This window comes from Oryctolagus cuniculus, chromosome 5 (assembly GCF_964237555.1).
Source record: "Oryctolagus cuniculus chromosome 5, mOryCun1.1, whole genome shotgun sequence".
NCBI lineage: Eukaryota > Metazoa > Chordata > Mammalia > Lagomorpha > Leporidae > Oryctolagus > Oryctolagus cuniculus.
The window spans coordinates 41324005-41351103 of record NC_091436.1 but is presented as its reverse complement, the minus strand read 5'-3'; the positions used below and the strand labels follow the sequence as shown (position 1 = coordinate 41351103).

Sequence of the window (27099 nt, the reverse complement as noted above, 5' to 3'; positions counted from 1 at the left end):
TTGCTCTGCTTTGCTTCCACAGTTTTAGAAGGAATTGTTCAGGAATTGAAAAGAATGAGAAAGAGGACGATAAAGAGGTGTACTAGGCTTTTATTTATTTTCTTTATTTCTTCAATATTATTACATTAATCTAACATACAAGCTGATAAAATTTTTTTTAAATTTAAATTTGAAATATTACATACAGATGGAATTCTCTTCTAAAGCTTCCAATGTTGTCTTTGCAATGAGTTTTGAAATCAAGGATGTGTTAATTATGAACTTAAACTTTCTACCTTTTTTCCTCTGTATTCATACATATGAAGAATTAGTAAGTTATTATTCTTTTCATGTGAAGTACATTTTCCGGTCTTATAGTTTTTATTCTATTTAATTACTTCTACCTTGATTTACCGTCCATCACATTTCTAACTTTCTAAATAATATCCGTCTTAAAAGTATAATTTAATATGTTCCCCCATGAAATTCTTAACTTTCCCAACCATAAATATGAATAATATTAATAATGACTATAACAGCAATGAATTATAAAAGACATTTGTTGAAAATGTTTTACATGAAATATTTTAATAGGAAATTCATGTCTATTATTGCAACTCTTACATCAACCCTTTTGCTCTTTTTTTTTTTTTTTTGACAGGCAGAGTGGACAGTGAGAAAGAGAGACAGAGAGAAAGGTCTTCCTTTTGCCGTTGGTTCACCCTACAATGGCCGCCACGGCCGGCGCACCGCGCTGATCCGATGGCAGGAGCCAGGTACTTGTCCTGGTCTCCCATGGGGTGCAGGGCCCAAGCACTTGGGCCATCCTCCACTGCACTCCCTGGCCACAGCAGAGAGCTGGCCTGGAAGAGGGGCAACCGGGACAGAATCCGGCACCCTGACCGGGACTAGAACCCGGTGTGCCGGCGCCGCAAGGTGAAGGATTAGGCTACTAGTGAGCTGCGGTGCCGGCTAACATCAACCCTTAAAATTATTTTCAATTCTACTTTGTTGAACACACACAAAAATTTAGGCACAGAAAGGTCTGGTTATCTGCTAAAGGCCTAACAACTATTAACTCGCACAGTAAGTGTCTGAGTCTAGAACTGCCTGAATTTACAGCTAATGCTGTTTGCCCTGAGCTGCCAACATTGCTCGTTTCATATGCTTTCAGCAAGCCTGCCTTTTTTGTTGAGCATGGTATATTTTGTGTTATATTTTATTTAAATTTCACACGTTACTCAGGAGAGTAAAAGTTCCTAGAAGACAAGGACCGTTTATTTTAATTTCTACCTCCACTACCAGATACTGGCCATTGAAGTACGAATGGAATAATAAAGTCTATATTCTTTTGTGTCTGGCTTCTAATATACAAATGATGTTAGTTTCATTCATGAATATGAGGGATCTTCAAAAAGTTCATGAAAAATACATATCATGATAAACCCAATAATTTCATACATTTTTTATTAACAGCTTTTTAAATTCTATTTCTACAAACTTTTTGAAGGCCCCTTCTATTATTATGTATACTGATGGACTGTATATATTCTTTACTTTAGAATATTGCATTATGTGACTACATATGATTTATTTATTCAGTTTACCACTTATTATGGTTGGACTTTTTCCTGTTTATGGTATTCACAGTGTCGCTATAAGCCCTGTAATATAGGTTACTTTTGCATCCATATCTTTTTATTTTTAAAAATTTATTTACTTGAAAGGGAGAGAGAGAAAATCGATTTTCCACCTAACCCAGGAACACCATCTGAATCTCCCACAAGGGTGGCGGGAACCCAAGTACTGGGTCATGATCTGCTGCCTACCAGGTACATTAGCAGGAAACTAGATAAGAAGAGGTGGGATTCAATTCTAGGCACTCTGATAAGAGATGTATACCTCCTAAGCGGTGGCTAACCAGCTGTGCCACAATGCCCACACCAACATACGTATTTCTTTTTGGAATGTTCCTAGGAATGGAATTTTTGGGCTTTAAGTTAGTACATCTTCAGTACATACAACAAGGTAAATTTTTTCTAAAGTGATTGCCTAAAATTTTAACCCTATAAGGAGGGTATTAAGCAGAGATACAAGTTTTCCCAACACCATTTGTTGTTCCACTTATACATATGTCTATTCTTGTGCCAGTACTAGCTCTCTTGATTATAACTGCCCTGTAGTATGTGTTGAAACTGGTATGTGATACCACCAGCATTATTTTTATTGTTTAGGATTGTTTAGCCATTTAGGGTTTCTTATGATTCCATATGAATTTCAAGGCCATTTTTTTCTAGATCTGAAAAGAATTTCTTTGGTATTTTGATTGTGATTCCCTGAATTTCTAAATTTTTAAATCTCTATATTTCTTTGGTGGTATGCACATTTGGATGACATTAATTCTTCCAATCCATGATCTTGAAAGATTTTTCCATTTTTTTTTTTTGTGACTTCTTCTCTTTCCTTAATGTTTTACAATCTTCATTGTAGAGATCTTTTACATCCTTGGTTAATTTATTCCAAGGTATTTAAATTGTTTTAAATAATTGTGAAAAGGACTGATAGCAGAAGTTATTTCTCAGCTATGGCATTATTTATACAAAAGCCACTGATTTTTTGTGTCTTAATTTTATATCCTGCAACTTTGCCAAACTCTCTTATGGGTTTCAGTCATCTCTTGGCTCTTTTATTTGGTTCACTTATGTAAAGGATAATCTCCTCTGTATACAGGGATAATTTGACATCTTCCTTTCCAATTTATATCCTTTTGATTTCTTTTTTATGTCTAATGGCTCTAAAACTTCCAGAACGATATTGAACAGCAATTGAGAATGTGGGCATCCTTGTTGGGTTCCAGATCTTAGCGGAAATGCATCCAGTGTTCCCCATTCAGTATAATGCTGGCTGTCAGTTTGTCATATATTGTCTTCATCGTGTTGAGGTATGATCCATCTATACCCAGTTTGCTTAAGGTTTTTATCACAAATCTTCTAATCCATGAATTTGATGTATTTCACTTGTTTATAATACTTTGTACTTTTCAATTTAGAGGAAATCAATATCAAGTAAACTCTGAGTCCACATTAACTCTATTTTCCTGATACCCTAGTTTCATCTGCTGTGTACTATGTGAACCATTCACTACTATTGTTTCCATTTATCCTTGTATCTTAGAATACTTGTCACTATCATTCTATCAGATATCCCATTCAGAAACAATAATTAACCTACCTAATTTTAAAGTAAACAAATACTTAATAGCTAGCTTTGAGTAGAAAGTATGCTTTTTTAAGGTTCTCAGCTCATTATCTTTTCTTTTCAATGACTTACATATTTTTCTGGAAATATGGTAGGAAATAAGTCTAGTTAGCACAGAAAAGGAGGTGGCAAATTATGAAGAAACTGATAGGTACAGGGTAATTCCAGATATGTAGAAATTATTGGAGAACTGCTAACAACTTTAAGAATTACTCAGGAAAGGGAAGATGTCAAAAATACCATATCCTTTTACAATTTCTAGTTCTAATCTTATGTTTGAGAGCCATAAAGAATACTTATTTTTACTTTGACTGTAAAATTTAAAGACATCTAATGAAGTCAAAGAGTTTCTCATTAGAAAAGTATGATGTACTCATGTGTCACTGAGTTATGTTCACACTAATGACATTTAATAGAATTTTAATCTCTTATCCTAATGGCCTACCATCCAGAAATCTAAGTAATAAGAGGTAATAGCTAGATTTCCTTTGGAACCTCTGCTCCAATACATCATATTATTTAATTCTGATTAAATCTCAAGAATTTCTTCTGCACATTAAAATGTGCACACTAGGAGAGCAAAGCAATGATAGAATAGCAGTGATTAAGTTGAGGGAGAACTTCAGCTAAGCCATATTTATTTATTTACTTTTTCTTATTTTGGGCCATCATTCTATTTACCCAAACACGTAGTCATCTTGAATGAAAAAAACAATTGATTGTCACAGAATTTAGCATAGAGAAGGAACTGTTTTGAATAAAAGTGACACAGAGATAGAATAGAATTTAATCAATTCACAAAACTTTGGGTATTATTTGACTAACTGTACTCTAATAAAAATCAAATAGAGTATCAGTTTTGGGAAAAAGTACTTTAAATGTTAAAGTGAAAAATATATTGAAATAAAATATACATTTAAATAAACATCAAAGGAACAACTCTAGTTATATGCTAAATTGGTCTTAGGATGTAGGTGTTTGGCACAGTGGTTACACTGCTTCTTGGTATGCCCACATCCCATACTAGGGTGTCTGCTTTGACTTCCTGCTCCTCTGCCTCTGGTTGGGCATCCTGCTAATGTGTATTCTTTGAGGCAGCTGATGCTAGTTCAAGTACTTGGGTCCCTTGCTACCCACTTGGAAGAACTGAATTGAGTTCTATACTCCAGGTTTTGGCCTGGTTCTGTCCAGTTATTGCTGGAATTAGGGGAGTAACTAGCAGATGAAATATTTCTTTTTGCCTATCTCTCTACCTTTCAAATAAAATGAAAATTAATACATTTTAAATACATTTTAAAAAGTGTCTTCAACCCATGTATAAACTGCTCTTATACCTTTCAGAATTGCACACAATACTGTAACTAGTTTGAATAGTCAAGCTGAAATATCTACTTTAAATTTACTTTAAGTCCAATTAACAATTAAAATAAATACTTTATGTGCTTAATATGACTCTAGCTCTGAACTTCTTTCTGGCATATAATGATGCACAAGACTATTAAATCACAGCTGCAAACCTGGCTAAATATTAATTTTAAATAGAGGAGGCGGGGGGAGAGACAGAGAGAGAAAGAGAGAATAATACAAACACATGCCAAAGACTGTTACGTATGGCCTGGACAGAAAATATATGTGATAAAAACCACTGTAAACTGAACTCCAGGTGAACGCCAGGTTTTCCAGAGAATCTCATTCTTTTCAACAAAGTTGATCTGAAGAGGAAGGAGCTCAGACTGTGTTATTGGTGATCAGGGAGAGTCTGAGTGACAGGTGGATCACAGACTTGCCCGTGTGAGCTACCCATGTTCTTCTCAGATTGGTTCCATTCAGCCGAAAGATTCTTGGGTAGGATCATTCTGCTCACCAGAAGTGCTTTGTTGGGTGAAGATGCTGTGATGAAGCCAGCCTGGGCTGCCTTCCAAATCCATAACTCCCCTGTACACTCACTGTTATTCATACTCATGGTGATGCAAATTTTAATGTTTTATTCATCACTGCTTTTTAAATTGAGAAATATCTTACCTTCCTAGGTACTAACACACATACAAATAATAAAGTATACATCCAATGAAAAGATAACACATACTTCCCATGAAATTTTTGAAGCCCCCTCACGTAGTTTGACAGATTTTCTATGTATACATCTGTGAAATACTGAACCATTCCTTCACCAGAAAGTTCCTTCATGCCCCTTCCCAGTCAACACGTTTAGACCATTTTGCCTAGTATGTCTTCAAAACACGTTGTCAGAAATCTTTCTATGTTCTTCCTGGAAAACTTCATAGCAAAGCAAATCATACTTGTAAGGTGCTAAATTAAAATGTAGTCAGGCAGATGTTATATTAAGTGTGGTTTTTCATTTTTGGAAAAATGCTAAATGTCCAGAGGAGGAAATACACTAGATCTGGACAGAATTTTTTTTTAAACACACAGAACAAAATGAGTCAATCCCAGTCAATCTCTATCACGAAAATTTAGTTTTGTTTTTATATTCTTTCCTTTTGTAATTTAGTAATATCAATTATGCCCTTGTAGGGTAATATGAAAAATTATTACTGTAATTATGATGGTGATAAGACAGAAGTCAACACTTAAGTAATATTTACAAGAAGCTAGGGCCGGCGTCGCGGCTCACTAGGCTAATCCTCCACCTAGCGGCGCCAGCACACCGGGTTCTAGTCCTGGTCGGGGCACCAGATTCTGTCCCGGTTGCCCCTCTTCCAGGCCAGCTCTCTGCTGTGGCCAGGGAGTGCAGTAGAGGATGGCCCAAGTGCTTGGGCCCTGCACCTGCATGGGAGACCAGGATAAGTACCTGGCTCCTGCCATCGGATCAGCGTGGTGCGCCAGCTGCGGCGGCCATTGTAGGGTGAACCAATGGCAAAAGGAAGACCTTTTTCTCTGTCTCTCTCTCTCACTGTCCACTCTGCCTGTCAAAAATAAAATAAAATAAAAAAAAAAGAAGCTAGGGACGATTCAAGCACTTCATATGTACAATAGTCTTCATTTGCTCAAGGAGTAGGTTGCAAGACCCCCAGTGGAGGTTGAAACTGAATAAAGCCAGTGCCTATTTATACTGTTTTTTCTTATACATAAGTACCTATAAGTAAATCTAATTCACATAAATTGGCATGGTAAGAGATGAATGATAAACACTGATAAAAAGAGGGTGGGCTTTTAAGGCAGTGGTTAAGGTGTCCACATTCTACCTCAATGTGGTTAGGTTTGATTCCTACTTCTGGCTCCTTACTACAGCTTCCTGTCAATGCAGACGCTGGGAGACAGTTGGGCTGAAGTAACCAGATCCCTGCTACTCACAGGTGAGACCTGGATTGTGGTTTCTAGCTCCAGCTTTGGCTCAGCCTTGGCCACTGCTGGTAGCTGTGGTATGAACCATAGGATGGGAGCACTCTCACTCTCTTCCCCACCTCCATTCTGACCTTCAAATAAATAAATAAAATTGTTTATAAAATGATTTTAAAATAATAAAAATTGAATAATTACAAGAACATACTGTAAGAAAATTGCCAGAATTACTACTGTTGTACTTCAAGGGTCATTATTAAGTAAATAAAGTTTATTTAAATAGTAAATACCATAACAGTAGAGCTTATGAGATAGCTGCTTAGTGACCCACGGGCGGCAGTGTATATAGCATGGAGACATTAAACAAAGAGAGGATTCAAATTCTGTGTAGGGCAGAGTGGGATGACACAAGATTTCATCACACTGTTCAGAATAGCACATAACTTACTATTTACTTTTGGAATTTTCATTTAACATTTTTGGACAGCAGTTGACACAGGTAAATGAAACTGCATAAAGCAAAACCACAGATAAGGGGGAATTATTATATAAATATTTTACTCCTCACAATAATGAATAGGTTTTCTATTATTCTTATTTGGGGGTGAGAACTTAATTTTGCTGAAAAGTAAAGAATAAGTAAAAGTCAGGGTCTGAATCTAGATAGTAGAAAGCCAGAATCCTCTCCTATATGCTACCCGACGTGGGCAACAGGATGCAGAAGCACATGAGGGCTAGATTACTAGACTGCGAGGAACTACTACAAATGGGCTCATTCTCACTCTTTCTGAGTTTCTGGCAACTACTGCAAGCAATATACTAAGATCCATTTCCATGACCTCAATCCTCCTGTGATTTAGATAGCATAGATCTGACATCAGAATTTTATGTGTATTGAGGGAGGGACAAAATGACACAAAGTTCAGACAAGGACAAATAGCTAAGAAAGTCTTAAATGTTAGAATCATATAGCTGGCTTTTCTCAGTTATAGAAATGCAGCATGATCATATCTAAAGAGGCTTCTTAAAGGCTGCTCTGAAGAGTCTTTCACATTCCGAGCTCTATTTTAAATCTGGAAAAGCATAGGTGATATACACCTAAATGTCTCTGCAACCATCTTCTACAATTCCAAAACTAACTCCAAATGCATGTAATCTTTTTAAAATAAAGTAAATGCTTATACATTGCATGCATCTGCATATATTTTCTCATTGTCTTCATTGGAGTTGCTGTATTTTTCAACTACCACAGGAATGTTAATATTTGAATCGAACAAGCACGTTTCTTTTCTTCTGCAAAGATTATTACTCTCATGAGTCAAGGGAAAAGTCTTTATTGCCTTTACAAATCAAGAGTAAAACAAAAATGCTAATTGAGCAGATTGATGATTAGATGGAGGAAAATGATGAAAGGAAGGACGCCAGCACAATCAGAATACGGCCATTCATTTTTAACCCAACAGAATCAACTACTTCTCATGAATGTGCACCTAACACTAATTCTAACAGCCAATCAACCAGAGCGCCAACTCTCTGAGGAGGCCCCGTGTCTGCACACAGAAAGATTTTTCTTGTTTCTTTTGCTAGAATGCACCACACAGCTAAAAGGAGGATTATTAACACAGACAATGAGGGCGATTCCCACCCACTATGAACTCTAAGTACTTACTCAAAGATGAAAATGTTTTCTCCTCTCAGCGAAATGAAGTAACTAAGCCATCATGCGAGCGGTCAGCAAGAGTCACCCTGGGTATTAGCTATTATGGATTTCACTTCTTGGCATTAGTAAAATTAAACAAAAAGAGTAAACTATATTCTATGAAATTACACAACTGATGATGATCTGGACCCATTTGCACATGTATCTTCTTAGAGAAACATGAGCTAGTTTGGTTTTTGGTGTGTTTGTCTACCAGGACAAGAAAACAGAAGGTTTTTAAACAAGCAACTTGCTACTGCTGAGCCTCTGCTAACACCCTAGCTGATCAGCAGCACAAACTTTCCAGACACTAAAAGGCAGAAATATGACCTTCTATGGTTCTCTAAAACCTGCCTATTCTTATAACAATCTTCCTTCAGTCAAGTAGTAGAGGCTGGAAAGCAGCACCCTATTATGTGTTAAAGACACCCAAGTGAGTCCGAGAACTTGGCTTGCAGTTTAACTGGACCTTACTGCAAATACTCTGTAATGGAAACTTTGCATTTAATTAGCCATGAAGAAGGGAACAAAGCTATTTCATTCCCCAAAAGGGGAAGCAGAATTTAAAAAAAAATAAAAAAGCAAACCACTTACCTTTTGTGGCAATTCGTACACATTGGGTTTTAGTTTCCTGATGGGGGAGAAATGAAAGAAAACAGTAACTATATAGATAATACCTCCTGTTTTATACATTCTAACTACTATGAAGTTCAATCTGGGGTCATCAAATAGGATTATAAACATTAGAATCACAGTATTAAGTATACCTTCTATATTTTAATAGGTATGCTCAGAGAAGTTATTTTAAAAATCAAAAGTAAAAACGTAAAAAAAAATCCTATTATTTCTAAAGATGTTGGTATCTGTTTTCACCTTGAAATGAAACAGGAAAGTTTGGGATGAGGAATGCAGCATTCTATCTGCATTTAATTTTATTTCTTAAACTATCAGTATGAAGAAATGTCCAAAGCTAATATAAATCAGATCTAAATTTGCATTTAATTTTCACCTGATAGCTGTAGACTCAGACAAACGCCAAACATTACATACTCTTACTTGGGCCTGAGGGTGAGTACAGAGCTAAATGACAGTCATTAGAAAGATCATCAAAACACAGCATTGCAGTATCAGAGTACATGATGTGTTCTTTCTTTCCTTTAAGTTAGCTGGTAGGAGTGAAATGTTCTTAGCATTGACTATCTTCCTCTTTTTGCTACACAGAAGGAATAGAGGAAGTAGAAGCAGAGATAGGAAAGGATAAGGAGTATTAGTGCTATTTTTCTTTAATGTTGTAGAATAGTAGTAGGCAACACATGTCCCTGCCAGCAACTGCTGGGCCCATGCCTTACTCTTGCAGGAATTAGTTCATTTACTGTGTATCCATGAATACCCAACAGATTGAAATGAGTCAAGGCCAATGAACAAAAATAGAGGCTATCTGTCATCAGGATTCATTTATAACTCTATCTTGCGTTGTTCTATATGTTGATAGACTGGACTTCTTAATTTCCTCTGAAACATTTATCTTTTTTTTTTTTTTTTTTTTTTTTTTTTTTTTTTTTTTTTTTTAACAGGCAGAGTGGACAGTGAGAGAGAGAGACAGAGAGAAAGGTCTTCCTTCGCCGTTGGTTCACCCTCCAATGGCCGCCGCGGCTGGCGCGCTGCGGCCGGCGCACCGCGCTGATCCGATGGCAGGAGCCAGGAGCCAGGTGCTTTTCCTGGTCTCCCATGGGGTGCAGGGCCCAAGCACCTGGGCCATCCTCCACTGCACTCCCTGGCCACAGCAGAGGGCTGGCCTGGAAGAGGGGCAACCGGGACAGAATCCGGCGCCCCGACCGGGACTAGAACCCGGTGTGCCGGCGCCGCTAGGCGGAGGATTAGCCTAGTGAGCCGCGGCGCCGGCCTGAAACATTTATCTTAAATTAAACAAAATAAAATGTAGTAAGGGAATAGTAAAAAAACAAAAAAAAATTCTGCACTTCTGTTACTTATCTGCTTCAAGAGAGTATTTCACATTCTGTTAAAGGTCCAAAGGGATGTTAACTCCCTAAGTGTGATCACTGTTAACTATCTCTATACGCATAAGCAAGTTCTGCTGGTGCTGGTCATGTAAGGTTTTAAGTCTTTGCTAAGAAAGCTGTGAAGCATATTGTTTTTTGAAACATTGAACTTTTATTAAGCCACAGTGTAGTTATATTAACAATCAGAACAGAGAATTCATATTAAGTCTTCTAAAAAGAGCCAAAGAAAATCCTTTATATGTAAGACCTTCAGTAACAACCCTTTCATTCAATTGACCAAATAACAAAAATTAATCTGGAAATCCTCACCTTTCTTGAGAAAAAAGCCCAAACACAGAACTATGTTTTCTGCCTCTACGTCACTGTAAACCCAGAGCAGTTTAAGAACTCCAGTGTTCTCTTCCTTGAGCAGCCCAGTAGTACCAGTGGTATGGAAGAATGTGTAGGAAGGAAGTGGGCATTGGACTTTAGTGAGAACTAAATACTCCAAGCTATGCAGAAACACTCCCAGCTATTTAGAAAGAAACTAGGAGAACAGCATCTTCAAACTTCAGCTCTGCAGTACACCTTAGAAGATGCTGTACCATTTGTCTTTGCCATAGCCTGTGAGCCAACTGTACAGGTGAGCAGAAAGACAAAGCTGTCATTCAAAAGCAGCTAACCAATACCCAAGTTCTCATGGCCCCTGCAGAAATGCAAATAGATTGTTATGCTTTCCAATTAAATGACGGCAGGATATAATATAAGTGACACAATTATATATCACATATCTCACATCAGCTCCCCAGTGCCCACCTTAGGGACTCAATTACACAAACCCAGCAATTGCTTACATAGCTACACGTCCATAAACATGACATTATTCTATTGGATTTTAAATTGTGGAAGTTTGTTTGTTCAACATTTCTTTTTCCTGTCTCCCTCTGCCATTAAGTAAATAAATAAATAAGTTAGCTTTAGAAAACAAAATCTTTCAAAGAGAACAGCGTGAGGCACGGAAGGCCAGGTTGTTTCCCCACACACAGTACTCCTGGTAGTTTCCAATGTCCTGTTGTGTTTCCTCTTCAATATTCATCTGGGATCAGCAGCAGCGTTCAAGAACAACTGTGTCCAAAATGGGAAAAGGAGGGGCATCCAGGGAGATGGAAGGCAGACTTCTATAAAGGCACAGCAACCAGCCATGGCCCAGCAGCCTTCTGCGCGGGTTCTGACAGGTATACCACAGGCGCCCTATTACTTCGTAATCAGAGGATTGGTCCTCGTTATTTACTATGTGGCTTGTACCCCCTGAAAAGTGTATAAGGGTTTACCAGCCTGCTGTGGAACACGCATTCTGTTTATCCTGTAGAAAATTTAATCTTCTGGAGCGTGCCACTACTGAGAAGGCAGAACGCAACAATGCCTGATACTTACTGGGGGTGGAGCTGGGCAGCAGCACGCACACCCTTTCAACTCATTGTACTCACAACTGTGTTGTGGACTTCCCTGAAGAAGGCTGGGCTTAGAGCAGTTACTAGGAAACAGGAATCCTGTGAAATGAAACTGGCACAGAGCATCAGCCCTACAAAAAGGCTCCCAGCCGCACACTGTTGGGAACAGAAACAATACTGCCTCCACACCCACTTTTTTAAAATTTCTTTTTTTCGGATTTTTCTTCACAAATGCTGCTATTATTTATACAATTTGACTCCTGTTTTTTCCTAAGGGCAATAGAAAAGGCAAATCGTGAAGGAAGAAGCTCACCTTCTCCACGCTGCTCATTGCCTGGAAATAGATGTTGTATCCTTTGCGGGGAGCCAGAGGAGGGTTCCAGAAGCCTTGATAGGTCCTGTTGTCCCCCACCGTGAAAGGGGCAGGCTCAGGAAGATTCCCAGGGAGGAGTTCCGCTGCAAAGTAGTAGGGCGCACCCCCGCTCATGGCACTCTGGTAGGTGACGGGAATCTGGTAGCACTCCATGGCCCCAGCTTCTCTCTTGGTTCGGTGTGGGTGCAGCTCCTCCACAACGATCTGATATGCACTTTTGGGCAAAAGAGGAAAAAAAAAGGCACACACTTAGAGATCACAGACACTAAGACTTTAATGGGGGAGGGGGGAGAAAACAGGAATAAAGGGTTAATTGGGAACATGCTCCACACAAAAGTGTTTCAACTCAACCCACCACACTTGTTTGCAGCTATCTTGCAATAAAATAGAATTTCACAAGGATTCTGCTTCCTGTAACATCAACCAAGTCCCTGAGGAATTGGAACAAGGAAGAAAAATCTCCGCAGAACTCTTCTCATTTTCAAGCGTGGAGAAAGAAGCCACTGGAACATGGACCCTGACTTTAACTGGAGCCATGGCATGGATTACGTTCTTTGATATTTTAAAATGTTGAACCTGAACATTTCCCCCTGAAATGATAGGAGGGAAGGCCCCGCTCCAAGGCCCAGCAGAACGGCTGCCCCGGGGCAGTGCTGGAAGCCGGGTTTGCGGCTGTCACAGCCTTTGAGACAGAATGCACTGACAGGCGCCTCCACCTCTTGACCTTGCCACGGAGTCCGCGCTGGCTCCGAGCTGTGCAGATCTAAAGTACAAGTGACATGCGGCAACACGGGCACAGATGGACAGAAATCTGTCCTCGCCACGGAAATAGATCACTCTTTCTTCTGGAGTTGTTAATAATAAAATGTTACAAATTGCAGAAACAGATGGCATCGGCCTATTAAAGCTCTAACCTACACCATCTAGTACCTTCCTTAAAAGTCTGAAAACTTTTCTACAATAGCTATTATTCCTTTGTGGAAAAGAGGCAAGAAGAACAAAAGCCACTTTAAAACAAAGATTTCCCTGTCCCTTAGTAATTCTTTTTCTTACCAGTTCCTAAAATTGCTATATTAATAATATTCTTTGGAGGAAATGACTGAGATAAAAAAATTTATGTACAGCACACAAGTTGGTATTAATGTAGCTTATATATTATTGTATTTAAAAGGAATATGATTCAAATTTTCTGAAAACTATGAGAAAAATGCATTGTGGAAACATAGAAACTGAACACAAATAAGCTGTGTAGGGGCTGCATGTTGATTCTTGAGTCTTTAAGCAAATATGATCCTTTTATATGAAGAAAGCAGTCACTATTCAAAGGATTTCCAGCAGGAATTGAGTATTTTATTTAATAGATTTCCACAAAAATGGTTGTGGAGAGAGGGAGATGGGGTGGAAGAAACTGAACTTCCATCTAAGAAAATTAAATAGCTTGGTACAAAATTCCAACTTAATATAAATTCCTGCTATATCTACATATAAAAGACCTTCATGGGCTGAAAGGAAGGAGATTAAAAGAAAGAACAGATTCATTGGTGAAAAGATTACATTATAATTAATTTTTATAAGCTAAAGCTTCTTTTATTTCCCTCTAACTTTTCTGGTTCCAATTTTCCATAAACACATTGCTAAGAAACTAGTAAGTTGGTATTTGCCTTCTTTCCTCTAAACAGAGGAAAGAAATATTAGTTTTGGAAATAGCAATTTGAGCAGGAAGCTAAGGTAGAATTCTGCATTATTTCAAATTATGTACAGTACATCATTCCTCTATACCTCTGCCAAGGTGGGTCACTAAGCGTCTAAGAATGCTACTGACAAGATGCATAATCTCTGATACCCACAGAGCAGACACTTGTCAATTTTAAAATACTGAAAATATATAAGCAAAGCCCTAGAGAAAGAAGAAAAGAACGATCCTAGTTGCAAATGTCACGGTCAGTAAACATAGCCATTTCATGTTTTATTTTAATATAAAAATTTCTATTTTTATGTTAACCATTTCACTATCCTGTGGATACACCCACATATGCAATGAGTTCACACATGTTCTACAACAAACCAAATCTTATATTTTTTCCCCTAATGAAAAATGATAATTAAGCATCCTATTAACCAAATACTTAAAAGGAAGCTCCTTGTTAATTATCCCATTCCTCTAAATAAAAACTGGAAAACCCAGTGAACAGTCAGTGTTAACTAATCCTATTAAACTGACATGGATTCTGTACAAGTTAAGGGTACTTCAAGCAAGACCGCTTGACTCTGCAGATCTATTAGGAGCAAAGCAAACTGCTAGTGCTGGAGAGGAGTGAAGGAAGAAAAAAGGTGCTCTTTGAGAAAAGCTGAGTATGATTCCATAGAAGATAAAAATCAACACCTGGTATTGAGCTTTCAGATTTAGCACCATTCATAATGGAATGAACAATAAATGGTCTCAAGTTTATAATCTGAGGATGTTTTCATAAGGAATATAATTTTTAAGAAAAGAATTTCTGTATATATACAGAAAATTTATCCCCCTTCATTTTAATCATCTAAGACATCTTTGTTTTACTAATATTATTAATTTATCCTTTGGATGGGCATGGAAACTGATGTTTTATATTTTGGCTACAATTATTGAGAAACTGAGGTTAAGGCAAAGGGATCCCCTATGAGCCATGAGCCTCACTTTCTTCTATGTCTATTTTTATTATATTGTTATACACTAGCTGTCTGTTTCTCCCTAAGATACACATGTTAAAACTCTAACTCCAATGTGAAGATATTTGAAGATGTGGCCTTTGGAAAGTAAACAGATAAGAAGAGGGATCCTCACTAGGAACAAATCCTGCCAGCACTTTGACCTTGGACTTCTTTGCCTCTGTGAAATCTAAATGTTTGTTTAAGGCACCTAGTATTTTGTTTCAGCAGCCTGAGCAGACTAAAATACATGAATGCATATGAAGACTTCTGAAAACTGGCTTCCAGATGTGCTTTCTGGATTCTGGTCTGCAGTTAAGACATTGCTTGTGATGACTGCATCCCATTTTGCAGTGTGTGGTTTAAGCCCCAGTTCCTCACTCAGCTTCACATTTCTGCAGACACCAGCCACAAAGGGCAGCAGGTGATGGCTCAGGTGGTTAGGTCTTGTCACCCAATCCACAGGGGACTGGGATTGAGTTCCTGGCTCCTGGCTTTGGTCTGGCCCACCCTCAGTCATTGCAGACATTTGGGGAATGAATCAGTGGATGGGAAACTTCTCTGACATTTCAATAAATAAATAAACGTTAAAATAAAAATATAACATTGTTTCTGCAGTGACTGACATCAGATAGAAAGCTCGATGGAGACAGTGAGTGAAATCTCCACACTCCAGGCTCCTCATTCCACCACTACCTTCTGTCTGGAGGAGCCTCGTGATGTAATACTCATCCCAGTTTCTGGACATATTTCAACTCTTACTGATACAGCAGCCATCAGTTTTATCATCACGTGTGGTTTCAAATAACACAATGGGCATTTAAATAAGCATTTGTAGAATAAATAAAACAAAACACTGTCATTTCTACTGATGCTTTTGCTTAGTTAGGACACAAAAAGTATTCTTTTCCTTTATCCCCAAAGTACTGTTACAAACTAAAAAGTCCTGAACACTATTTGAAAAATGAGGATGTTCTCAATTAGCTTTGTTTCTGTTACTTTGAATCCATTCATTGACTCATTATCATTCAACAATTTTGCAATGAGTAGGTTCAGAGTGCAGGGAGATGAAGAGTTCCACCTCTCATGGGCTTTCCATTTACCTTTCATTTGTCAAATTTCCAGTGTTCTACTATTGTTAGAATGCTTTCTGTCCTTCTCACGTTGGATCTAGTTTAATATAACAAGAAAAACCAAAATATCTCCTTACTCCGTTTATGGGCCTCCATTTATGGACCTGTGATTGTCTATGGCAAATGCTTAAAAGTGACAGGAACAGCCATCCAAAGGTAGATTTTCAGTTAATTAAAATTCTCTCTTACATTTCCTTTTGCCCTAACAGCCAAACCAAGCTTGAATTGTACTGTCACTCTTCCATGATATGTAAGCAGGGAAGTACCCTTTGCAGCTTAAAATCTTGACTCACACTTGCCTGCTCTTTTGCCATCTTTTATTTTAGGACCTCCTCAGCATGCTACCTTTCCAACTTACTGAAATAGAAACGTTATCTGTCCACATAATGATACCATTCAAAGTCCCAAACAGTGGCACTGCGCTGTCATTAGTTGGGCTCAGTCTTCAATCAGCACCTTTCAGGACACACCTCTCTGTGTATCTATTTCTACCTTTTTCATGTGCTTTGAGAAGGCCTGTGTATAATCTACACTGTGGTGAGTGAAAGCATGGCGAGCCCTCCTGAGGGTTTGCACTTAGTGAAAAGTGGCTACACAAATAACCAAATGTCAATTTAAGGAGAGATCTCAAACTAGAGTTGGAAATGCAATTATCTACAAAGTTCATGATTAAAAAAAAAAATCTTTCCTACATAGTTCCATGTGAGAGTTTTCTCCAAACACATTTCCACTTCGAGCAGTCTGTTTTTATCCTTGTTACAGTCTTATTTATCAATGCAGATTTTAAAAAGGACAGAAAGCAAGAAATGAAAATTCAAATGAGGAATGATTTGCCTGGTTATATACAACGGGCCTGTGCTTTTCCATCCTTATGCTTGTCTAATTCTCTATTGGCACTTAACCCTACGAGACCTAGACCTTATTTGAGCTTAGTACTCCAACAATTAAAAAATTCAAAGCTACCTTAAGATTTTTTTTATTGTAGAGCTATTTTATATTCCTTTTTCATTTTAATTAAATTAAAACATTTATACAATTAAGTTAAAACCAATACACTAACACACTGTCATCATGCATCTTCATTCAGTATTCAAAATATGATTCCTTAGGTGTTAAAAATTAAAAAGGGCATATTCCACTTACTATAATCTAACATCACTAAACAATGCTATGGGCTCACTTTGAGTTTTTTGGAAGTCAAATGATGACTCCTCATCCTACAATTTCCCCTCAACTATGACTATAAGAAAAACATTTAAGGGGATTATACCATTAGCTCAAAAAGGGATTATAAGGTTAAATTACATATATATATATATATATATATATATATATATATATAGTCTTCCTGATTTGATGCTTACAAATGTTGAGGCTGAACCTAAAATTCCTCTCCAAGGATTTTTAAACCTGTTACTAAGTAAATCCTCTGAATCTGATTATAGTTTTAGCTTGCATGAGCTATTGGTGACAGCAAACTAACAAATTATACGATGGCATATAAACTTCCTCATATTTTAATTAAAATGTCTCCTTAACGGCTTTAGGAGGAATTCCCAAGCTAGCTCCATATTTAACTATTCCTCCCTTTGCACAGAAGTACAAGATCCCATAGCCACCGTTTCTAGTAACACCAGAAGATTCCAGTGGGGTCCATGTTGCATCAGAATCCCTGCTGTGTGCCTCTTTACTATTTAACCACAATAAAAAAAAATTCTCTCATGACTTTCCTATTTATTATAAGAGGAACTATCAGTTTCTGAATCAACATAGCTTAGTATCCTGGAATTAATTTTAACAAGGTCAATCTCCTTGTAATTTCTCATCATAATAAATTTTATAAACCATTTCTTTCTATTCCTATTGCTTCTCTTCCATCATTCTGTAAGTCAAACTCTATCCTATTTACAATGGGGTTACTATCGTACCATATTCCTTGACATATATGTGTCTCCATTCTAGCTCTCAGTACTTCCTGGTATCTATTATCCATATGAAAATGTTACAACCATTGTTATATAAACACATTATACATATACCTTTTCTCCCTACCCCTACTATAAAATCTATTCTGACTAGGATACCCTAACCATCTGACATAAATAATGAAAACACTGAAATGGAAGATAAAATAACTGCAAGTACATCTGAAGGGAAGGATAGGAGTCCAATCAAAGATTTAGATTCCAAACCATCCATCAGTAACATAAAAATGATTACATCAAATTAGGTCCTTCTTTAAAAAAAAATTATGGTACTGTATGATATAGCCTCAAGATAAGGCTCCAATTACTAGTAGAGAGATCAGAGTTAGGAAAGTAGTCAGAAGATGGGGGATAACACAACCCAGCATGGAATTCAAACAAAGGCCTGGTTCACCTGAGGCTAAGCCTCCTGACTAGACCAGTCTGGTTTTGCTGCCTGGTTTGCACAGGTGAGCCAGGAAAGTTATCACAGAATTCTGAAGATGGACTTGGTGAGATTAGAGTATCAGTCAGGAAACAGATATTTTTTTTTCCTGGTAGTGCTATCAATTTTTAAAAATTGTTTTTTAAATACTATAAATAAATTATTTCTCATAATAAATCAATAAATAACCAAATAAAATCAATAAATCGATAAGTATAAATAAATAAAACAAATCAATAAAAACTTTTTAAAAATATTATCAATAAATCATTTCTCTTATAGTATTCCAGGATTTAAATTTGAGATTTTGAGCACTAATTTCCTCTAGTGTGTAATTTGGAATCTTTAGCTACTGGGCTCAATTCTAAGGTCAAATGCATTGCCAAAGAATACAAATAGGTAGGTTTTTGTGTCAAAAAAGAGAATATAGTGCTATGATGGATTGCTTCTGCACAGACTACATGAATTCTTAATAAGTAGAAATTACATGGTACATAAAGGTGACAAAAATAGAAGAAAGGGTTTTTATTTTTTATTTTATTTTAATTTAATTTAATTTAATTTTTTTGGACACTCAGAGTGGACAGTGAGAGAGAGAGACAGAAAGAAAGGTCTTCCTTTGCTGTTGGTTCACCCCAATGGCCGCTGCGGCCCGTACACTGCAGCTGGTGCACCGCGCTGATCCGAAGCCAGGAGCCAGGTGCTTCTCCTCGTCTCCCATGCAGGTGCAGGGCCCAAGGACTTGGGCCATCCTCCACTGCACTCCCAGGCCACAGAAGAGAGCTGGACTGGAAGAGGAGCAACCGGGACAGAATCTGGCGCCCCGACTGGGACTAGAACGCGGGGTGCCGTTGCTGCAGGCGGAGGATTAGCCTATTGTGCCGCAGTGCAGGCCAGAGTTTTTATTGTTTTTCTTTTTTTTTTTTAAAGTGTCATTGATGGCATGTTCACTATGTCAACAAAGTTTCTGAAATCAGCTATGACATTATTTTCAAGGATGTGTGCACCTCTGATGGTCTTAGTACAATTTGGACATGGGCTCTCAGCTCTATGCTTGTGGTCATTTTCATCTCTGGTTGTAATGCCTAGAACAGTGTCCTTCTCTTTATAGACAGTCAAAATTTGTGGGAAAAGTTGATTAAATGAAGAAGGGTTTACTATAATTTATGCTACAGAGATATACAATAACAATAAAACACATAGTGTTTGCAACTTAGGTAAAGTAAAGCTGAATTCATTCAAATCTCTCTCTTAAAAGATAAATGTACGGGCCTGGTAGCTCATTTAAACAGGAGGAGCAGAACTGAACACCTACAGAGCAAATTTTATCACAGATAGGCACATGTGAATGACCCTGATTACCTGTCAATAGAAATAGATGTTGAGTGCAGGCGTTTTCTTCTTCTCCGCTGGATTAGCAATCAGATTCACTCACAGATCCCTGATTCATGAATAGCACTATATATACTTTGAATTTTCAAGTGGCCAGTGCCTCACAAGTGTTTATATTACAAGTACACTCAGCCATCTCTTCTTCTGTAGTGTAGTGCACCTCTAATTTATATTCAGAGGTCTCAACCACTTGCTTTATGACTGATGTTGTTCTATCAATATGTTCTTTTTAAATTAAGAAGAACATTTCTTGCTTTCTAGTGATATAGGACTCCCTAAGTGGTTAATTCATTTGCATAAGGTCAAATGTGTTCACTTTACACACAAAGATCAATTTTTTTTGATAAACACATCAACAATTTGAGATGACTCAATCATTAAACACCTGCACTGATTTCTACACTTTAACTTACTTTCAGCAGAAGCTTGATATCAAAATTTCCACAAAATCTACAAATTTCAAATGAAAAATGTGCTTGAGTTTTGAACATTCATCTAATTGTAGATGTGATGAATTGATATGGTCGTAATAATTTGATTCAATCTATACACATATCATAGGTCAGAATTTTCTGAAAGATGAGGAATATTAGGTAATATAAGAGATTTTAAAATTGGAAAGATAAAGGAAATGACAAATTGACTTTTAATATTTATATGGAATTTCTGATAAAGACCAATTCAAGACTTAAAAGGCCACATAGGCTTCATTCATTATAACCATTCTGCTTTTATTTCCTTAAAGCCTCCTATTTTTTAATCACTCGTGAAATTATTCATAACTGACTTACTGCTTTGGACAGGAGTTATTTTCTCATCAAATTCATGACAAATATCTTCAAATCTTTTATACCCACAGATACCAACAGAGGATGTGAAATAAAAAGGGACTAAGGAAAAAAAAGCAAACCTCTAAAATCAAATAATACATAGGTGAATGGTTCAGTTCTTGAATATCTCAAAGTTTTGTGTAATGCATTCAGGCTATAGGTCTACTTGTAGGCTTTCTCCAAATGACAAACACACAAAATTAAACCTTTTTGATGGTAACTGTCAAATGAATGTCTCAAAGAAATGAACCCCGTGTTTGGCTGCTAAGCAATCATGAGATAACAGTCCTTCTTTCAGCTGCTTTTTCCTTCACATACTATTTCCCTCATGCTTACCTGATGGGTGCACCTTTGGCTTGTGCTGGTCTCAACAATACAGTTATTGTGGTGGCAGTTTCATTGAGAGAGGCATCAACTCCTTCATAGTCAGGTAAAGTTGGAGCTGAAAAGAGATTAATGAGACCAAGAAGAAAGGTTCAATCAATTCATGGTAATATACCAAGGGTCAGGATGAACAAATGATTTTTACATAAGGAAAAATCAATTAAATATCTAGTTAGGTACAACGTACATTATTTTGTAGCCCATCTGCCATTGAACATTAACCCCAGGAATCTAAAATGTAAGACACTGTCAAGCTAAGATTTGTTGCTGAAATTTCAGTATTATAGCCATTTCTGACATATATCTCAAACAGTTTTTGAAGATGTGCTTGTTTTTAGTTTCCTGAGACCTTTAAAAGAGCAATGATGGAAAGGGAGGAACGTGGTGCAGAGTAGAAGCTGGGGAGTATCAGTAATGGAGTCACCAAAAAATGGAAATCTGAAGCTATGGTTGGTACAAAGTGAGTTATGGGACTGCCGGATGAGTGCCTTTAATGATCTCAGGCTGTGAATAGGGATGAGAGCTTTAATTTTTATTCACCAAGAACTTTTCTTTCCTAAAAGAAAGAAAAGCATCCATTTCCACAATATTGGATAATGTCTGATTTGGGTGGGAAGGGGGAGAGCTTCTTCATCTGAAGCGACTTAAAAGGGTAAGCTCCTAGGATGTTTGATTACTTACATGTAGAAAGAAGTTTAAAGAGCATACACTCAGTGAACTATGTGCATTATCAACAAGTAACAAAGTAGATGACATGTAATAAATTTTTTAAGGATTTCATTCTTTTGTTCAACTTTTACTAGATATGGTAGTATGTGCCGAGTTTTGTAAGTCCTATAAATATAAAGACAAAGTACTGTCTCTAATGTTTTTAGAATTAAAAAGCAGGAATTCACCTTTAAGGAGAACATCTTAAAAAAAAAAACACAAAAAAAATGAAGAAAAAAAAGGTTAGGTGACTAAAAGACAGTAAATTTGCCAAAACAATGGTGGTCAGGCTAGTAAAATCAGAAGCACCAGTAGGTATTCTTAAAATCAAGACTGATATCCCTCTTCTCTAGAGTCTCTCATTCAGTAGATCCAGAAAGGGACTTAATGGTGTGCATTTCTACCATGTTCCCAGATGCTGCTGTTAGCGTGGAGATCACAATTTTTAAATGTAGGGAGATGGGACAATGACTTGTTTCTAAAACTCTTGCAAATGTTTAAACTGTGATATCTTTTTTGTTTTTATTATTTAATTTTATTTAAGGTATACAAGCTTCATGTATCCACATATACAGATTTAGGAACACAGTGATACTTCCCACCTTACCCTTCCTTGTGCCCAGCTCCAACCCTTCTTTCTCCTCCCTCTCCTATTACCACTCTTAATTTTTAGAAAGATCTATTTTCAGTTTACTTAACACTCAGAAGGTTAACCCTCTATTAAGTAAAGAGTTCAACAAATAGTATGAAGAAAAAACACTGTTCCTCAACAGTAGGGGCAGGGGTTGTAAATAATCATTGAAACTCAAAATGTCCATTTCACTGCAATACATTTTAAGTACTCTGGCAGTTACCACAGATCAGGGAAAACATGGTATTTGTCTTTTGGGACTGGCTTATTTCACGAAGCATAATGGTTTCCAGTTGCACTCATTTTGTTTTAAAAGACAGGATTTTGTTTATTTATTTATTTATGTATGTATTTATTTTTATAGCTGAGTAGTACTCTATAGTGCATATATACTATAATTTAAACTGTACTATTTAATGGTTGATGAATTAAGGGTACAGACTTGATCTAATTATGGCATCTGAAAGGTGGGTCTCGTGGGAGGTGTTTCGATCATCGGGGTGTATTCTCAGAGGGTAATTCTTAAAGAGTGCTAATTATTTGAATTCAAGTTTGGCCTAGCCTCTCTGCTTCATGAATCACTATGTGAACGGCCCTCCATACCTACCGTGACCAGCCTTATCAGATGCTGGGCCGTGCAACTGGGCAATCCCGAACTGTAACCTCCAAACCATAAGCTGAAATAAACCTTGCTCACAAGCAGCTCCTCTCAAGTATTTTAGTGAAAGTAACAAAAAGCAGATTAACACAGCTGGAAGAATTCAATGCTTAGGCACTATTTGAACCAATTTTTTTTTAATAAAGTGAAAACATCATCAGCAAGAGAAAAGCAGGGACTAAAATTCCAGAGAGAGGAAATACAGTGTCTGAAGATAAGACAACATGAAAAAAGTGTGTTCTAACCACTACCAGCAACTTGCGGTTCCTACACCTTCAGGTTCACGTGGAGAAATGGAGGAAAGAGCCACACGAGGAAGGACCATGGATGCAAATCACGAGTGGGTGCTTGAACTTGATCCTACTGGCATATTATTTTTTTGACAATAAAAAAGGAAATATATGTTATATGAAGATGGATAGGAAATAAATTGCAGAAAAGTAAGTCTGAATGTAGATATACCATTTAGATATTTTAATGACCTGTCCAGATACAGAGAATGGAACTGTAATATTAAAAGCAGACAGACTGTTATATAGAGTTATTTAAGAAGCCCACTCAACAAATACTCAGCATGATACTTGCCTATGTGTATGTGTATTATGCGTATGTATATAAAAATGCCTCCAATCATTTCACCCTCAATAACCTGATCTTAGCTTTATTTAAATTGCTTTTAAAATGGTGCTAAGTATAATTATTGGGACTAAGGGAGAAAAAACAATAAATTATCTTAAATTTCAAGTCATGCTGAGAATCACCCTAAGTATAAATTTCATCAGCTTTAGCCATGATCACTAGTAGGTCCCAATGCATTTGAATTCAACTGAATTTATCAAGTATAATCAAGTACTCACCATACTTAGGTTGATACAAATGAAACTAAAAAATTCAAAGAAAATTCTATCTGTGTTCTGATCTTTAATTATAAATTTTTATTGTTCAACACAAATATGGTATCTCAGACTTAAGAAATTTACATATATGTATGTTCATGACTCTCAAGAATATACATTTGTTCAATTATTAAATTTTATATATTAACATTCACAGCTATACTTGTGAATGATTTCAGCTACGGCACTATTGAGAATTCTAGAGGGTAGGAAACACGTCTCAGATCGTAACGTTGCCAATATGTTATGATACAATAGATTTTAAATTTCCATATCAGCAGGAAGCTGGAATTGGGAGCAGAACCAGGGCTTGAACCCAGGGTGATGCAATGGGCTCCAGAACTGCTATTAATCTTTTTTTAAAAATAAGATTCATTTATTTATTTGAAAGGGAGAGTGACAGATAGAGGAAGTGATACACAGAGATCTTCTATCTGCTGGTTCACTGCCCAAATAGCTTCAACAGCTAGAACCAGTGCAGGCCAAAGCCAGGAGCCTGGAATTCCAGCTGGTTCTCCCACATGGGTGGCAGAGGCCCAAGTACTTGAGCTATTTTCTGTTGCTTTCCTAGGAGCACTGGCAGGGAGGGAGTTGGACTGGAAGAAGTGCAGTTGGAACTTAAACCAGAAGTCTGGTATGGAATGTGGAGCTTCTTGGCAGTGACTTAGACCTCTGTACCACATTGTCAGCCTTAACACAGGCAATTTTAATACACTATTATTTTCAAATGTAATAGATGATATTTTTAAAAACATAATTCAAATATTAAGGTAAATAAAACATTTTGCAAACTTCACATTGGAATAACTAATTTGTGACATAAATTTCTGAAGTTTGCATTATAATCAACATACTTCTGTAAGTAGCACGTGGCCTCATAGTTAAGATGCTTATTAGGCTGGTGCCATGGCTCAATAGGCTAATCCTCCACCTGTGGCACTGGCACCCTGGGTTCTAGTCCCGGTCGGGGTGCCAGATTCTGTCCCGGTTGCTCCTCTTCCAGTCCAGCTATCTTCTGTGGCCTGGGAGTGCAGTGGAGGATGGCCCAAGTCCTTGGTCCCTGCACCCACATGGGAGACGAGGAGAAGCACCTGGCTCCTGGCTTTGGATCAGCGCAGTACGCTGGCTGCAGTGCACCAGCCACAGTGGCCATTGTGGGGTGAACCAACGGAAAAAGGAAGACCTTTCTCTCTGTTTCTCTCTCACTGTCCAGTCTACCTGTCAAAAAAAAAAATGCTTATTAAGATGTCTATGTCTATACTGGATTACTGGTGAGCTTGCTGGCTCTGGCTTTCAATTGTAACTTCCCTTCAAGCATACACTAGGAGACAGCAGAAACCTCAACAGTTGGGTTCCTGCTAACTCCATCCAGCTCCCAATTTCACTCCCTTGCCACTGTGGCTATTTGGGGAGTGAACCAGTAGATGGGAAGTGCTCTCCCTCTCTCTCCCTCTCTCTCTCTCTCTGCCTCTCAAGTAAAAAAAGAAAATTAAAAGATAAATAATTAGGACATTATATACCTTCCTTTTGATGGATATGTTATACATCATGACAGTGGTAGAAAAATTTAATGAGTATTATGATGAAACAGCAGCAAGATGGTAGAATAGGAAGGGAGCACACTGATAGCCCGGGAAGAGACAGTTTAATAAAAGTGGAGATACTGCAGGTTCAAGGAAGAGTAGGGGAGGAAACAGCAGAGAAAACTCTTCCGGAACTAGTGATTCACAGTGGACCTGCGTGGAAGGCATGGGAGCCCATGGCTCGGGACACCAGCTGCGGAATCTATGCACCAGCACTAGAACATGAGGTGAGTCGAACCTCAGTAGCCCGAGACACCGGCGGGAAAGTGGAAGGAGGAGCCTAGAGGGAACGAGGCTTGAAGCCCTGCTGGGGAAAGTTCACCAGGCTTACTAGAGGAGAGAGGAAAAAAAAAGGACCGGTACAGACACGAGTTTCTCTCCCTCCGTTCACCTCTCAAAGGCGAGCAAGACAAAGAGCAGGCGCCATTTTGGACATACGTAAAAGGTGCGCAACCTCAGGACTGCGCCTGCCCTCAGCCAACCAGAAAAACCTGACTCTGGGGACGGGGGTTGGGGGTGAAATGACAGGTGATTAGGACCTAGTGAATGTGTGGAGCTAATGAACTGAGACTATGAAAAAAGGGATGGTGGGTGAGAGAACTCATGGAGTTCATGTGAGTATTCTCCAGAGACACTACAATTTGGTAACCCTGGCAACCCAGTGGGAGACTGCAGGAGAATCTGAGCCCACAATGAGGGCAGAACAGATTCCCTGTGTGGTCCTTGGAAAAGAGCAGGCGAATGTTATACCCACAGGAGCCAGAGATCGGAAGCTGACTACCTTCAATTCTGCTCAGCGGTGCAGAATTACTTCCCTTCCGAATCAAAAAAAAAAAAAAAAAAAAAAAAAAAAAAAAAGAGAGAGAGAGAGAGAGAGAGAGAGAGATTTACTATGCCTAACCTGGGAGTGTCACCTTTGGCACACACTTAACCCTGAGGAACCAAACAAAGCTCTCTGGCCACACCCATCTAAAGTCTCTAAGGCTCCATCAAAAGCAGACAGTCCACTTAAAACAGTCATAGTATAACAAGAAAAAAACACCACAGCAAGGGAAGAAGAATCCAAAGAATATGTCCACAATGCCAAGCAAGAAACACAGAAACCGAGGAAACAAGAACAAGGAAGACATTATGACGCCCCCCAAATGAACAAGACACCCCAAGCCAAGATTATGAAGATGATGAGATGGAAGAAATGCAAGATATGGATTTCAAAAAATCTATGACAAGAACATTTAGAAGTTTTCAAAAACAAATGCTTGAGCTATGGAAATCCTTACTGGACAGGATAGAAAATCTCTCTCATGAAAATGAAATCTTAAGGAGGAATCAAAATGAAACACAGAAAATAGTAGAACAGGAAAGTGTGATAGTAAAGAGAAATCAAAATGAAATGAAGAACTCAATAGATCAAATGACAAACACATTAGAGAGCCTTAAAAACAGAGTCAATAAAGCAGAAGAGAGAATATCGGACTTAAAAGACAGACCACAGGAAAGTATACAGTCAAACCCAAGAAAAGAAGAGGAAATTAGAAATCAAAAAAATATTGTTGGGAATCTACAGAATACTACTAAAAAAACCAACATTCGGGTTCTAGGAGTTCCTGAAGGCATGGAGAGAGAGAGAAAGGATTAGAAGGCCTTTTTAGTGAGATATTAGCAGAGAACTTCCCAGGTTTGGAGAAGGACAGAGACATCTTAGTACAGGAAGCTCATAAAAC

At 37.8% G+C, this 27099-nt stretch overlaps 1 protein-coding gene across 13 annotated transcripts in view; it reads right to left on the bottom strand.

Annotated features, from left to right (window-relative positions):
- The window catches only part of PTPRK (protein tyrosine phosphatase receptor type K), a 591026-nt gene that overhangs the window by 104116 nt on the left and 459811 nt on the right, over nt 1–27099 (bottom strand). For all 13 annotated transcript variants that reach the window (XM_051855347.2, XM_070073615.1, XM_070073617.1 and 10 more), the window contains exons 11-13: nt 20852–20957; nt 12004–12277; nt 8834–8870 (exon numbers count right to left, since the gene is read on the bottom strand). In XM_051855347.2, the coding sequence (XP_051711307.1) occupies nt 8834–8870; nt 12004–12277; nt 20852–20957 (417 nt within the window). The remainder of the gene's footprint in view (nt 1–8833; nt 8871–12003; nt 12278–20851; nt 20958–27099) is intronic.